Here is a 16974-nt window from a genome sequence, read left to right as displayed (position 1 = left end):
TTGTTTTTCTTCATTTTTGTATTTGCACAGTTTGTTGTCTTTTGTACATTGGTTGTCCGTCCTGTTGGTGCGCTCCTCCATTGATTCCATTATGGTTATTGGACATCTTGAGTTTGCCCACAAAAATGAATCTTGGGGTTGTATATGGTGACATATATTTACTTTGATAATACATTTACTTCGAACTTTTGAACTTTGAAGTGATCTGTTGTGTGTTTGGACTTTAAAATGTCAATTCAAAAGTTTAGCTCTGTGTAGCAGTGACTTCGTTACGCGGGAATCAGACAGGTCATTAATATCTGCGTTCATCAACCTTAGAGTTGTGAGATTCCTTCCGATGGAGGCGCGCTCGCAGCTTTGATCATGAACACGTTAAATCCTCTGGGATTTAGTGTATTAATCCCTTACTCCGATCTTTTATTTAATGCTACTAGATAGATGGAAGTGTTTGCTCACCTGTTAATTAAATGCCCGAATTTAAATCAATGGCTCTAGAGCATGGATAATTATACACGTGATCAACATTGATAAATGCAGTGGAGGTCGTAACAAACTGTGTTCATTCACCTTCATATTCGCAAACAATATTTTAAAACCAGGGGCTGAAGTGGGTCAGCTGCCTGTGATTTATCTCAGCACTAATACTGATAGACTAAAAACCAACCCTGGAACAAAAACTGTGGCAAAATGTTCTCCCTGTGTGTATATATTCCCCTCTGATCTAGCAAATGAAACATAGAAACACAGAAAACCTACAGCACAATACAGGCCCTTCGGCCCACAATGCTGTGCCGAACATGTCCTTACTTTAGAAATCACCTAGGGTTACCCATAGTCCTCTATTTTTCCAAGAGATGAAATTAAATCCATTTGCAAATTTCACTATAATTATTGTTTTAAACTAGTATTGGTTATGCAAATTATTTTATTGCGTATTTGTAATACTCGGCTTTATTGCGGACTTTAAAATGGTTTTATTGCAGTGCAATACATTTGTTCTCCCCTTTCATATATCAATAGTTATAAAGTTGCCTACAGTAGCTGTGTTAACCTGTGAAATTGCATTACGTAACACGTGACGGTGAAATGTCTTCACGGGAAATTAGTCCATCGGAATGGGGACCTTCCGAGAGGGAATGACGTCACAAGTAATCCGGGTTCATAGGGGATTAGATTGCCGACACGTGACGTCGTTTCGCGGAGGAGGGAATTCCCAGGATTGGAATTATCTACTTGAATTGCGCTGTCAATGAACTAGCAATGCTTCAATGAAAATGGGGATCAGTCATGCAGTATTGTTATTTCTTTCATTGTTTTTTGTAAAGCTGGTTGGACGGGTGACCTGTTTTAATCTTACGTGATCGCAACAGTTGGGTTAAAATGCATAAATGCTCGGATGATGCACCATCTGAGTATTCTGCAATTCGGTACACCTAGAAAATCTGAAAAAAAATCTGTTTTTATAATCATTTTGGTCTTTAGTCAACCTGCATAAATCCAGCAATATGCATTGTGTGCATAAAGAAGAAAAATGAACGAGAATTGTGTTCGAATAAAAATACCACACTAAAATAAAGATGCTCCCTCGTGTCAACGAGCAAATATCCGTGAAAATCTTCACCGACCTGTGCTTGATCTGATAAGTTCATCTCCCACCGTTTGGCCTAACAAATCGTATTGATTCAGGCGAGACCCGTCCTCAGCAACAACCACGGATTTATCCGTTTCATTCGTCCATATGTAAATCACCTCAGAGTTCGGATACGCATCTATTAAAAAGAAGAGATTAAAATCAGACAGCAGACAGCCGGTTGATTAACGTTGTTTGACTGCCAGGTTCTTACGTGTTAGCCGTGTCGGGATTGAGACTTCACAATAGTCTGAATGCGAAACAATATCAGTCAGCTCTAAGGCGTGTGTTGACAATTTTGCAGCAAGAAGGGAGTTCATTCGATCAGTTTCCCCTCCTACTTCGCAATCTGCGGCAAGTTTCAATTTGCCATGATCAATAAGTCCGATATGTTAAACTGGTCTAGAAGATGAAATCACATGGGATCCAGGGTGACTAGCCAACTGGATGAAACATTGGCTTGGTGGAGGGACTGTAGTCATAGGAGAAGAATTAGACCTCTCAGCCTTATTATTCTTCTCAACCCCCTAACCTTTGACACCCTTACTAACCAAGAACCTAACAACCTTTGCTGTAAATATACCTAAGGAGATGGAGAATTGTTTTTCAAATTGAGTCTAATGACAAGTGGTGTGTCACAGGGATTAGTGCTGCATCTTTTGTTGTTTGCCAATCATATTAATGACTTGGATGAGAATGTTAGTGCCACTATTAATAAGTTTGTGGATGACACCAAAATTGGTGGTGTGAAGGACAGTGGAGAAGGTTGTCTAAGGTTACTATAGAAACATAGAAAATAGGTGCAGGAGTAGGCCATTCGGCCCTTTGAGCCTGCACCGCCATTTATTATGATCATGGCTGATCATCCAACTCAGAACCCAGCCTTCCCTCCATACCCCCTGACCCCTGTAGCCACAAGGGCCATATCTAACTTCCTTTTAAACATAGCTAATGAACTGGCCTCAACAGTTTGCTGTGGCAGAGAATTCCACAGATTCACCACTCTCTGTGTGAAGAAGTTTTTCCTAATCTCGGTCCTAAAAGGCTTCCCCTCTATCCTCAAACTGTGACCCCTCGTTCTGGACCTCCCCAACATCGGGAACAATCTTCCCGCATCTAGCCTGTCCAATCCCTTTAGGATCTTATACGTTTCAATCAGATCCCCCCTCAATCTTCTAAATTCCAATGAGTACAGGCCCAGTTCATCCAGTCTTTCTTCATATGAAAGACCTGCCATCCCAGGAATCAATCTGGTGAACCTTCTTTGTACTCCCTCTATGGCAAAGATGTCTTTCCTCAGATTAGGGGACCAAAACTGCACACAGGATGTAGGTCAACTGGGAAAGTAGGCAAAAGAAAAGCAGATGGAATTTAACTCAAATAAATGCAAAATATCCCCAAGAGGACCACACCTTGTCATAGGGTTTGGAGACCTGCGTGCCTCAACGGCACCAAGAGCTACATTGTGCTGGCTGGAGCCAGGGCCGTGTGCTTTGGCTCTTGGTAGGGTCATCCATGCCATATAGGTCAAAGGGTAGAGGCCAGACTAAGAGTGGTCCACTGGTCCTCCAGGTACAGGGGTTCAACTCAGTGTTAGCAACCCTGACTGGTCAAAAAAAGACAATTGTTATGGAAACAGCAACAAAGAATCCTCCTATACAGGCAGAGATGGCGAAGCTTCATTGCTGCCTTAAACACCAGCAGTGAAAGGGGCAGGTGCTAAGTGCAAAATAATGGCATTTGGAAAGTCCAACTTGCAAAGTAAATGACGGGGGTAAATTAGTAAATAGAGAGATCAAGGAATACAAGTCCATAGTTGCTGAAAGTGGTGATACAGGTAGACAGGGTGGTGAAAAAGGCAAATGGCATGCTTACCTTTACTGGAAGGGGCACTGAGAACAAGAATTGGGGTGTTATATTACACAAACACACTTGATCTCACAGCTAAACAAAGCCAACAATAGACTTAAGGTATATCTGCATAATTAAAACCACATTTTCAGTATTTCTACTTTTCTCCCCACTGAAACAAAATGCATTGTTTATATATTAACAAGATGTAAGTGGTCAGTTTTAAAGAAAAAAAATCAAAATCCAGATTCTGGAAATCTGAAATAAAAACCGAAAATACTGCAAACTCTGCAGATCAGGAGGCAAATTTCTAATTGTCCTCATTAATCAAACACCTCTATAAACATTGGGTTCGCCTGTGAAGTCCTGGCCTCATTCCATCAGAGATCTATCTGTCCTCTCCCACTTCCTCTCTGAAACTTCTCACTTTCCTTGCTCTCTGACCTTTCACTGTGCCTCTTTTTCTCAGATGCTGCCTACCCTGTTGAAAATTTTCTGATACAAGTCACTTTTAATTACTGCAAGCCTTTAATGTAGAGGGTGAAAGCCTGTTGTGAAGGAGGTAGTTTCGAAGTCAGTTGTCCTGAAAATGCACACATGTTGGAGGATTTGTAACTAGTAGAGATCCTATACATAAAGTGCTGGAGGAACTCAGCAGATCGAACAGCATCTATGGAGGAAAATGGATAGTTGACGTCTCCAGTCAAGACCCTTCATAAGGACAGGTCAACAATCCACTTTCCTCCAAAGATGCTGCCTGACTTCCTCCAGAACATTGCATGTTGCTCCAGATTGGAACATCTGCATTCTCTCGTATCTCCGAACAAAGATTCTAATTGGTTCAGTATTCTTTTATGATAATCCTCTTGCTCTATGGAGAACGAGAGACATTTATATTTCTGTCTCCTTATGTTTAAAATAACAGCAGGAAATAGTGACATATTCCTCATTAATATATAAAAAATCCTAAGGTAGCAGGAAAGCGTTTCCAGGTGTTCCTATCCACATCCATTCCTTAATCAGCAGTAGCAAAATGTGTATTTAAAGTCACCATTGCAGTTGCATTGGGTCTTGTCTAAAGGAAGATGTTCCACCCTCAATAGATCATATTAAAGTTGTGACTTGTAACTGGGCTACAAAACTGTGAAAAATTATTTTGGTTATGAATAAATTAGGGTCAAGTAGGTTGCCGTGCACAATCCTGATTTGATGGAGGCAGACGTGACAGCACGGAGGAACAACTGGTGAAACTTCTGAAATGTCTGTTCCACTGCCGCTGCTACTGTGTGATCCAGAATCTCTGGAGGGGAAGGCCCCAAGTCCTCAGTTTTACTTGTTGCTCGGCGTCTGGGCCGGGGTCAAAGCGCTCAGCAGAGTTGGTGCTCGGTGCTCAGTGTCGGAGGGCTGGTCGGAGGCTGGAAGTTTTTGGACAGACTCAGAGTCGGCTGTGGTCGGGTGCTTCCAGGGTGCTGCATCGGCAAGTTTGCGGCACTGGAGGTTCATGGCAGGGAGAGTTTCACCCTTCTACCGTCTGCGTGAAATGATGAGGCTATCGGGACTTTGAGACTTTTTTTACCGTGCCCATGATCTTCTCTTTATCAAATTACGGTATTGCTTTGCACTGTTGTAACTGTATGTTATAATTATGTGGTTTTTGTCAGTTTTAGACTTGGTCTGTCCGGGTGTTTCTGTGATATCATACTGGAGGAACATTGTATCATTTCTTAATGTATGCATTTCTAAATGACAATAGATGAGGACTGAGTGTCCTCATAATCTAATCTAAATTCTGGAAAGAGAAGCTAGATTGTGAGATTAGAAAGAAATTAAAAACTGACTGGAGAGCTGTTTCCTTAATCTTGTTTGGATCAAGCAGACTTGGAACACTCTACAGCAAAGTAATAGGTTTGGAAGTTGTGAAAATATGAATAAGTTTCCTACATGTGTTGTACCATCAGTCACTCTTCAAGTATTTCTGCATCTCTGAGGAACCTCTCCAGTAATATGTCTTCTGCCTTTAACAAAATGTTATAAAGCAGTTATGATACAATTACTTGTGGAAATGATGCATACAAATTACTTTGAGGAAGCGAATGAGATGGAACTTGTTTATATGTAAACTGGCAGAGAATTTATACAAGTAATTTAATACTACCAATCATGTGTGGATCAAGGAGCAGAAAATGGGGACTTTCGAATTTAGTAGTTATATTGTTTGATAGGGAGGTCAGTTATTCAGAGTAAAATGTTGGTCAATCCCAGCCAGGACACTGGTAACAAGTCTTTTGCAATGAGCACTCACTACCCCAGAAGGGAAAGTTTTACCTTGGTTCTCATTCCTATTAAATATGTAATTAAAAGCATGTCTATGTGGGTATCATATAACATTAGAATAATTGAAGTGGTTTATAGTGTTCAATTCCAGTCTCTGTACAAAAAAAAAGAACATATCTGCGACTGAGAGTGTACAAAGTGATAATTCAGTAGTTTGGATCCTGGGATGCCAGGTCTGCTAAATGAGGAGAAAGTGAGTGGTCTCTGTTCTCTTGAGTTCGGTCAACTGTGAGATGACTTCATTGAAATATAGTAGAATTCTTCGAGGGATCATCAGGGTAGAGGCAGGGAGGATACTTCCTCTGTCTGAGGTACTTTGAACTGAGGATCCTGGTCTTAAAATACAGAGTAGGCCTATTAGGGCTGAAAATAGGAGACATTTCTTCCTATAAGCAATTATGAATTTATAGAGTTCTTCATCCCAGAGCAGGGGTTTTGCATTCAAAACTAGGATTACTAGATTTCTCAATATTAGAAGGAATCGAGGGATATGGGAATAAAGTAACAAAATAGTAAAAAATCAGCCATAACCTTGCTGAACAGCAACTCTGATTGGTATCCCTGGTCTTACATATATTCAAAGTTCAAAGTAACTTTATTATCAAAGTACGTATACGTCACCATATACTATTTTGAGATTTATTTTCTCCCAGGTATTCACAGTAGAACAGCGAAATGCAGTAAAGTCAATGAAGTAGCAAATACTGATGAACAACCAATATGCAACAGATAACAAACTGCAAATACAAACAAGTAAATAAATAATACTGAGAACATGAGTGTTAGAGTCCTTGAAGATGAGCCCGGAGGTTGTAAATTCAGTTCAGAGTTGAGGTGAATGAAGTTATCTCTACCAGTTCAGAAGCCTGATGGTTAAAGGGTAATGTCTGTTCATGAATCTGGAGGTGTGGGACCTAAGGCTCCTGTACATCCTTCCCAATGGCGGCAGCGAGAAGCAAGCATGGAGTGGATGATGTGGGTCCTTGATGATAGATGCTGCTTTCCTGTGACAACAGTCCTTGTAGAGAGAGCTTTACCTGTGACAGATAGGTGAAGTACCTCTTGGCCCAGACCCAAACGAAACGTGTTATTGGAGGGTGTTTGTGGACCTGTAGCTGGCAAAAGTCGTGCCCGTAAAAGGGAATCTCATAACAGAAACCTTCATTTGTAACTATCACACCAATTCCACATGGTGTTCCAAGTGAACACTTTTAATCTGTCTTGGAACAAGCATTGAATAAATTATTGAAACTCTCATTCAAGTTAGGAAATAAAAGCCTAATTTTCCAATTCAAATTAACCAATGCAATTAAAAGGATAACATTATATTGCATAATGAAATAATGGCATAATAGAGAAGGCAGGGGGTCCAGCAGACTTGTATGTGAACAACAGGAACTCTGCAGATGCTGGAAATTCAAGCCACACACATCAAAGTTGCTGGTGAATGCAGCAGGCCAAGCAGCATCTGTAGGAAGAGGTGCAGTCGACGTTTCAGGCCGAGACCCTTCATCAGGACTGACGAAGGGTCTCGGCCTGAAACATCGACTGCACCTCTTCCTACAGATGCTGCTTGGCCTGCTGCGTTCACCAGCAACTTTGATGTGTGAGACTTGTATGTGACCTGTTTGGGTTAAGCTGGCCTAACATAGATTTCTGGTGGTATATTTTAATGAGTGCACTGAACGGATTTTCAAGATTTAACTGCAGATTATTTCACTGTTACACTTGTAATATATACATTGCCTGCTATTAATCTTCCAGCGCATAGCCTATATTATGGCATCCAATCATTAGAAATATGTGACATAGGATCAGAAGATGTTGAACCCTTGTGTGTTGAGTTAAGAAACTGCGAGGGTAAAAAGACCCTAATGGCACTTATATACAGGCCTCCAAACAGCAGCTGGGATGTGGACTACAGATTACATCAGGAGATAAAAAAGGTAGAAAAAGCTGCTCAAAAGGGCAATGTTATGATAGTCATGGGAGATTTTAACATGTAGGTAGATCAGCAAAAATCAGGTTGGTAATGGATCTCAAGAGAGTAAATTTGTTGAATGCCTACAAGATGGCTTTTTAGAGCAGTTTGTCATTGAGCCAAGTAGGGGATCCGCTATGCTAGATTGGGTGTTATGTACTGAACCGGAGGCAATTAAGGAGTTTAAGGTAAAGGGACCATTAGGAGTCAGTGATCACAGTACAATTGAGTTCAACTTGAAATTTGGTGGTGAGAAAGTAAAGTCTGATGTGGAGTAAATGGAATTACAATGGTATGAGAGAGAAGTTAGCCGAAGTAAATTGGCAGGAGATGCCGGCAGGGATGACAGCAGAGCAGCAATGGCTTGAGTTTCTGGAAAACGTGAACAGATGTATTCCAAAAACAAAGAAATACTCAAATGGCAAAATATAATGACTGTTGCTATTAAGGGAAGTCAAAGCTAATGTAAAAGCAAAAGAGAGGGCATACAACAAAACAAAAACTAGTGGGGAAAATAGAGGATTGGGAATCTTTTAAAAACCTACAGAAAGCAACTAAGAGAACCATTCGGAGGGAAAAGAGGCTTCTTTATTAGGTACACCTAATGCAAAAATATCATCAGCCATTCATGTGGCAGCTACTCAATGGATAAAAGCATATGAACATGGTCAAGATATTCAGTTCTTGTTGAGACCAAATATCAGAATAGGGAACACATACAAAATGCTGGAGGAACTTAGCAGGTGAGGCAGCATCTATGGAAAGGAAAAAAAACTCCACACTTCAGGCTGAGATCCTTCATCAGGACCTAATCAGAATGGGGAAGAAATGTGATCTAAGTGACTTTAACCATGGATCAATTTCTTGGTGCCAGACGGAATGGCTTGAGTATCTCAGAAAATGCTGATCTCTGGGGATTTTCAGGCACGAAAGCCTCTAGAGCAGGGGGTTCCCAAACTATTTTATGCCTTGAACACCTACCATTAACTGAGGGATCTGCGGTTGGGGACCTCTGTTCTGGAGCTTACAGAGAATGGTACAAAAAACCAAAACCATCCAGTGAGCAGCAGTTCTGTGGGTGAGAAATGCCTTGTTAATGAGGGAGTCAGAGGAGAATGGCCAGACTGGTTCAAGCTGACAGGAAGGCGACAGTAACTCAAAGAACCACATGTTACATCAGTCGACATTTCGGGTTGAGATTCTTCATCAAGACCTGATGAAGGGCCTTGGCCTGAGACATTGCCAGTTTATTCTTTTCCATAGGTGCTGCCTGACCTGATGAGCTCCCCCAGCATGTTGTGTGTGTCACTTAGATTTCTAGCATCTGCAGATTTTCTCATGTTCGTTATATCAGTGGTGTGCAGAAGAACATCTCGAAGTGCTCAACACGTTGAACCACAAAGTAGATGGGCCACACCAGCAAAAGACTATGAACATATACCTAGTTACCACTTTGGTAGGTACAGGAAATACCCAATGAAGTGGCTGCTGATTGAATATCTGGGAGAGAGTTCAAGTTTGACGTAACTGCATGGTTTAGATGTCTCAACTTCCATTCACTATTTCAATCCTTTGAAGAAATTTCTGCCTTGTAATCACGTGCAGGCCCGCGTTATTTCTGTCATAATCTCGAAACAAATTCTGCTGCCTTGCAACAATGCATCATAACAATCCTATCCATATGATCTTACAAAATAATTACTGTCAACCCTTGAATTGCCTGGCAGGTTTTATTGGCTGCCTCCTGTGGTTTGATCAAACCATTATCTAGACAAGAGATAACTGGAAACTGGAAATAACCAGTCTCTTGCCTACTTAATTGGCAAGTTTACAGAGATTAATTGTTCACATTGATAATGTGAGCAGGTATTACCTAAGTGGAAGAAGAAAACTTGCATTTACGACCTTCACCACACCTTAATCCAATTTGCAGTCAATTTATAACTTTGGAGGTTGTAGTCACTAATGAAAGGTAGGACACAAGGGAGCCAATTTGCACACAATAAGGTCCCACTAAAGAAAGAAGACTAATTACCACTAGTTTGATATTTACAGGAACATGTCTGTAGTTCCCTGTGTATTACAACTCATTACTTTGAACTTTATGTACAAAAGTTCTCAGCTGTTTGTCAGTGTTGCAAATTGCATCAGGAGCAGCAGTGGCATTAGTTTGCCCTCTACTTACCCCTGAGCTCAAAGTGCTGATTACTAATTTCTCCATTAATCTCAAGGTTTTGATTGGTTCTGATGGTTTTGAATCTATGACTTCCAAGGATGTGGGTTGAGGATTGACAAACGGCTTTCAATCCAGACAGATCTGCGGTTTTGCATTTTGGGAGATCAGACCCAGTGTCTGATCTTTTACAGTAAATGGTAGAGCCCTGCGGAGGGTTATGGAACAGAGGGACCTAGGAATGCAATGCAGAATGCACTGAAAGCAGCATCACAGTTAGAAAAGCTGATGAAGAAAGCATTTGGCACACTGGCCTTTGTCACTCAGAGGACTATGTATAGTTATGTTTAATTTATATGCAATATATCACTGCATTTGCCTCACTATCTGATACGGCGGGGGGGGGGGTGGAGGGGGGCTACTGCACAGGACCAAAAGAGGGTTGTAAATCTAGTCAGCTGCATCTTGGGTGCTAGCCTACAAGGTACCCAGGACATCTTCAGGGAGCAGTGTCTCAGAAAGGCAGCGTCCATTATTAAGGATCTCCAGCAGCCAGGGCATGCCCTTTTCTCACTGTTACCATCAGGTAGGAGATACAGAAGCCTGAAGGTGCACACTCAGTGATTCCGGAACAGATTCTTCCCCTCTGCCATCCGATTCCTAAATGGACATTGAACCGTTGAACGCTACCTCATTTTTTTAATATAGTATTTCTGTTTTTTTGCACGTTTTTACATCTATTCAATATACGTATACTGGTATTGATTTACCAGGGGTGATTGATAAGTTCGTGGCCTAAGTTAGTAGAAGTCAATTTTAGAAAACCTGGCACATTTATTTTTCAACATTGTCCCCTCCTACATTTACACACTTAGTGCAGCAGTCGTGGAGCATACGGATCAGTCGTGGAGCATACGGATCTTGGACCTCCAGAAAGTGTCCACAGCAGGGGTGATTGATTAGTTCATGGCCTAAGGTAGAAGGAGATGAGTTATACAGCTCTCGTTACATGCACATGCAATTCAACTCTTTCAGTGATTATGCAGAAAGTTTGAAGTTAATAACTCTTCTCCTTCTACCTTAGGCGACGAACTTATTAATCACCCCTGCTGTGGATACTTTCTGGAGGCCCATGATCTATACGCTCCACAGCCGCTGGACTAAGTGTGTAAATGTAGGAGGGGACCACATTGAAAACTAAATGTGCTAGGTTTTCTAAAATTGACTCCTTCTACCTTAGGCCATGAACTTATCTATCACCCCTCGTACTTATTTATTATTATTATTTTTATATATTTATTTTTTTCCTTCTATATTATGTATTGCATTGAGCTGCTGCTGCTAAGTTAACAAATTTCACGTCACATGCCGGTGATAATAAACCTGCTTCTGATAGAAGATGTTGGTAAGACCATACTTGGGAGTACTGTGTACAGTTTTGTTACAGAGAAGATGTTATTACACTAGAGTAAGTGTAGCAAGATGTTGCCTGGACTCGGGGCCTTGAGTTATAAGGAAAGATTGTGTAGTCTATTTCCTCTAATGTGGAGATCGAGGGTGGCCTGATCGAGGTATATAATGTCAGGAGGGGCATAGATTTTGGAAGTCTGTGTGCATGAAAGCACGTAGTCCTTTCTCCAGGGAGGTAGTATGGAAAACAAGAGGACACAGGTTTAAGATCAGAGGCGAGACTTTAAAAAGGACCATCAGGCAGCTTCTTCATGCAAAGGGAGGTGTGTATTTGGAAGGAGCATTGATTGAGTAGTTAAGAATTGGCACATGAGTAAACTTTAAAAGCCGTCTAGATAAGTACATGGAGAGGGTTGGTTTAGTGGGTTGTGGGGCAAATGTAGGCAGATGAGGCCACCTTTTTTTCCTGCTCACCTCTTCTTCCACTATTCCTCCATGAAGTGGGGTGATGTGCAACTCTGTCCCTGAACTTCCTTGCATTTCCTTTCTTTTGCTGTCAATATTTTTATTTTGCTTTTGACCCACTTTCCTCTTTCTCCTCCAAAGTATGATATTTCATAGCCAAGAATCTGACTGTGGGACTGAACCTGATATCTGTGAGATCTTGAATTACAGTAAACTGATGGAGTTTGTTCAGCCCATTACAATTCCCGCAGGTTGAGAAACAGCAATCCACAAGGCCATAAGACATAGGAGCAGAATTAGGCCATTTGGCCCATTGAGTCTGTTCCACCATTCCATCATGGCCAACTTCTTTTCACTCTGTATTCCATTCTCCTGCTCTCATCTTTAATGCCCTTACAAATCAAGAGCCCATCAGCCTCTACATTAAATATATTCAATGAATTGATCTCCACAGCCATCTTTGGTGATGAATTCCTCAGACTCACCACCACCTGACTGAAGAAACTCCTCCCAATCCCTGTTCTAAAGGGATGTCCCTCTATTCTGAGGCTGTGCCCTCTGACCCTGAACTCCTCCACTATAGGAAACATCCTCTCTATCCAGACCTTTCAGTACTCACCGGGCTTCCATGAGATTCCCCATACATTCTTCTAATCTCCAATGAGTATAGGCCCAGAGCCATCAAATGCTCCTTATACATTAATACAAAGTCTGGGATCATTCTCATGAACCTTCTCTGGATCGATCCTAAACCAACTTCCCCCATTGGATAAATTGCTCAGCTGGTGACAGGTCTTCAAACACACAAGGGACGGGGAACATTTGAGTTGGGGAATGAGCCCCTCCTTCTCTTCATCTTAGCATCACTTTGCCACAGCATTCACCTCCTGTCCTGCTTACATCTGCAGCTTTTCTTCTGAATTCTGGCTTCATCTCCTCACCTTTTTTGACATATTCCTTGCTGTCTTCCTCAGGCCCTTTTATCCCTGGCCCCCTATTCTCCCCTACACCTGTTAGTAATGCAGGAAAGGATTGGGTCATGGAGTCATGGAGCACTACAGCATAGAGACAGGCACTATGGCCCATCCAGCCTGTGCCAAAATAATATGTATTCGGCCTAGTCTCATTGACCTGCACCCAGACCATAGCCCTCCATATCCCTCCCTCCATGCACCCATGGGCTTTTGAGAGCAACTCGTTCCACACTATCACCACTCTTTGAGTTCTCCTTCAACATTTCACCTTTCATCCTTAACCCATGACCCCTAGTTCTAGTCTCATGCAAACTCAGTGGAAAAACCCTGTCCATATCACTCATAATTTTATGTACTTCTATCAAATCTCCCCTTACTTTCCTTTTGAAAGTGAGATGGAGGAACTGAGGGAAATACATGTTAGTAGGGAAGTGGTGTTAGGTAAATTGAAGGGATTAAAGGCAGATAAATCCTCAGGGCCAGATGGTCTGCATCCCAGAGTGCTTAAGGAAGTAGCCCAAGAAATAGTGGATGTATTAGTGATAATTTTTCAATACGCTTTAGATTCTGGACTAGTTCCTGAGGATCGGAGGGTGGCTAATGTAACCCCACTTTTTAAAAAAGGAGGGAGAGAGAAACTGGGGAATTATAGACTGGTTAGCCTAACATCGGTGGTGGGGAAACTGCTAGAGTCAGTTATCAAAGATGTGATAACAGCACATTTGGAAAGCACTGAAATCATCGGACAAAGTCAGCATGGATTTGTGAAAGGAAAATCATGTCTGACGAATCTCATAGAAATTTTTGAGGACGTAACTAGTAGAGTGGATAGGGGAGAACCAGTGGATGTGGTATATTTGGATTTTCAAAAGGCTTTTGACAAGGTCCCACACAGGAGATTAGTGTACAAACTTAAAGCACATGGTATTGGGGGTAAGGTATTGATGTGGATAGAGAATTGGTTGGCAGACAGGAAGCAAAGAGTGGGAATAAATGGGACCTTTTCAGAATGGCAGGCGGTGACTGGTGGGGTATCGCAAGGCTCAGTGCTGGGACCCCAGTTGTTTACAATATATATTAATGACTTGGATGAGGGAATTAAATGCAGCATCTCCAAGTCTGCGGATGACACGAAGCTGGGCAGCAGTGCTAGCTGTGAGGAGAATGCTAAGAGGATGCAGGGTGACTTGGGTAGATTAGGTGAGTGGGCAAATTCATGGCAGATGCAATTTAATCTGGATAAATGTGAAGTTGTCCACTTTGGTGGCAAAAACAGGAAAACATTATTATCTGAATGGTGGCCGATTAGGAAAAGGGAAGGTGCAACGAGACCTGGGTGTCATTATACACCAGTCATTGAAAGTGGGCATGCAGGTACAGCAGGCGGTGAAAAAGGCGAATGGTATGCTGGCATTTATAGCGAGAGGATTCGAGTACAGGAGCAGGGAGGTACTACTGCAGTTGTATACGGCCTTGGTGAGACTACATCTGGAGTATTGTGTGCAGTTTTGGTCCCCTAATCTGAGGAAAGACATTCTTGCCATAGAGGGAGTACAAAGAAGGTTCACCAGGTTGATTCCTGGGATGGCAGGACTTTCATATGATGAAAGACTGGATGAACTAGGCTTATACTCATTGGAATTTAGAAGATTGAGGGGGGATCTGATTGAAACGTATAAAATCCTAAAGGGATTGGACAGGCTAGATGCAGGAAGATTATTCCCGATGTTGGGGAAGTCCAGAACGAGGGGTCACAGTTTGAGGATAAAGGGGAAGCCTTTTAGGACCGAGATTAGGAAAAACTTCTTCACACAAAGAGTGGTGAATCTGTGGAATTCTCTGCCACAGGAAACAGTTGAGGCCAGTTCATTGGCTATATTTAAGAGGGAGTTAGATATGGCCCTTGTGGCTAAAGGGATCAGAGGGTATGGAGGGAAGGCTGGTGCAGGGTTCTGAGTTGGATGATCAGCCATGATCATACTGAATGGCGGTGCAGGCTCGAAGGGCCGAATGGCCTACTTCTGCACCTATTTTCTATGTTTCTATGAAAGCAAATGTAGGGACATTTCAGGGTTCAGAGGAGTATCCTGCCATGCTGCCATTCCCTCCACTATCATTTCAGTTCAGATTGCATCCCTCTTCCAGCCTGCCTGGAGTTGGAGGACTGTCCATGTTTGTGGGAGGGTGGGAGGGGGGAAAGGGGCTTGTTTTGTTTTTGTTGCTTTGTTACTTGGTGTGTTCTGTGTTGCTCTGCCAAGCATTGTGGGCATGCTACGTTGGCACCAGAATTGTGTGGCAATACTTGTGGGCTGTTCCCAACATACCCCTAGGTTGTGTTGGTTGTTAATGCAAACTACATACGTCACAGTCTGCTTTGACATACAGTACTGCGCACGTCTTAGACACATAAGTGTGCTGATGTCGTTTTACGTATTGCACTATACCACTGTGGTAAAAAAATTCTTGACATATGTGAGTGATGATAAACCTGATTCTGATGTGGGTCTATTGTGGACTGAGAATGGGAAGAGGACAGGCAGAGGGGAATCATGGTTTGGAAAATGGGAGAGGGGAGGAGGCGGGATGCACCAGAGAGACATTCTGTAATGATCAATAAACCAATTGTTTGGAATCAAACAACTTTGCCCCTGGCACTTCTTCTCGGCCACCCCTCTTGCCATTCCTAATATCCGTTGCTCCTGCCAGATTTACAAGCACGCTGTCTGATCCACGTTGACAAAGACAGTACTATGCAAAAGCCTTGCGCACCCTTTTGCACAGTACTGTCAGTACATGTGATAAATAAAACTCATTCTGAATCTGATACCTTTCAGAACAGATAAATTTCTCCCTACCTTCATACGAAGGGGAGACCCCAACCCTCACTTCAATTTTCCATTCACTCCTCTGACTCTAATTGCCTTATCTAGTTCTGTCCTTGTACATCGCTACCATCCATTTCATGACTCATCATGTGCTCCTGCTGTAATTTCCTCCCATAGGTTAATCACTAGCCTCTCCAAAGAACGGATTTGTCCATTCCTCTACTTACTGTACTAAAAATGGAGCAAGAAGCTTGAGCGATCCTCTCATTTAAAGTGCTTAAGGTACTATGAATAAATGACACACCAAGACACTTGGGGACAGAGTTGGGGATGATTGGAAGTCTTGCCCAGGAAGAAGAGCAGCATGTACTTGGCACCCGGTAACTTGGTAGAGGGTGAAGAAAGTACCCAGAGCTTCACCTGAAGTCATTAATAATTAAGCTGGCCAACCAAGGGCAATGGCTGGTGAGCCTGAAGTCCCACACCACCAGGAACACAAACAATTATCACCATCAGGCTCCTGAACCAGTGAAGATAACTCACTCACCTCAACACTGAACTGATTCCACAACCTATGGACTCGCTGTCAAGAACTCTACAACTCATCTTCATCTTATTTATTTACTTTATAAAAATTTGCACAGATAGTCTTTTTTGCACATTGATTGTTTCCAGACTGTGTGTAGGTTTTCATTGATTATATTGTATTTCTTTGTTCTACCATGAATACCTGCAAGAAAATTAATCTCTGGGTGGTATTGGTAATGAAAATAAATCTGACAGGTAGATATAGTTGTAAAGAAAGCTTTTAACACACTGGTCTTCATAAATCAAGTACTGAGTACAGGAGATGGGATGTTATGCTGAATTAATATAAGATGTTAAGGAGGCCTGATTTGGAGTATTATGTCTAGTTTTGGTCATCTACCTACAAGAAAGATGTAAATAAAGTTTAAAGAGTACCGAGAAAATTTATAACGATGTTGCTAGGAGTGGAGGATGTTGCCTGAGTTATCAGGAAAGATTGGATAGGTTAGGACTTTATTTCTTGCAATGTAGAAGATTAGGGGGAGTTTTGATTGGGGTATACAAAATTATGAGGGGTACAGATAGGGTAAATGCAAGCAGCCGTTTTCCACTGAGGTTGGGTGGGACTACAACCAGAGGTCATGGCTTAACGGTGAAAGGTATAAAGTTTAAGTATGAGGAAACTTCTTCACTCAGAGGGTCATGAGAGTGTGGAACGAGCTGCCAGTGTAAGTGGTACATTGGAGCGTGATTTCAATGTTTAAGAGAAATTTGAATAGGTCCGTGGATGGTAGGGGTATGGT

The 16974-nt window shown here is 42.0% G+C and overlaps 2 protein-coding genes across 3 annotated transcripts in view; one reads left to right on the top strand and one right to left on the bottom strand.

Annotated features, from left to right (window-relative positions):
- Positions 1-16974, top strand: part of gabrb3 (gamma-aminobutyric acid type A receptor subunit beta3) — a 729956-nt gene that overhangs the window by 119415 nt on the left and 593567 nt on the right. The window lies entirely within an intron of this gene.
- The window catches only part of gabra5 (gamma-aminobutyric acid type A receptor subunit alpha5), an 86246-nt gene that overhangs the window by 32700 nt on the left and 36572 nt on the right, over positions 1-16974 (bottom strand). For both annotated transcript variants that reach the window (XM_063052931.1, XM_063052932.1), the window contains exon 8: positions 1626-1769. In XM_063052931.1, the coding sequence (XP_062909001.1) occupies positions 1626-1769 (144 nt within the window). The remainder of the gene's footprint in view (positions 1-1625; positions 1770-16974) is intronic.

The sequence above is a fragment of the Mobula hypostoma genome, chromosome 7, assembly GCF_963921235.1.
Source record: "Mobula hypostoma chromosome 7, sMobHyp1.1, whole genome shotgun sequence".
Taxonomy (NCBI): Eukaryota; Metazoa; Chordata; class Chondrichthyes; order Myliobatiformes; family Myliobatidae; genus Mobula; species Mobula hypostoma.
This window is presented reverse-complemented; position numbering and strand designations above follow the sequence as displayed.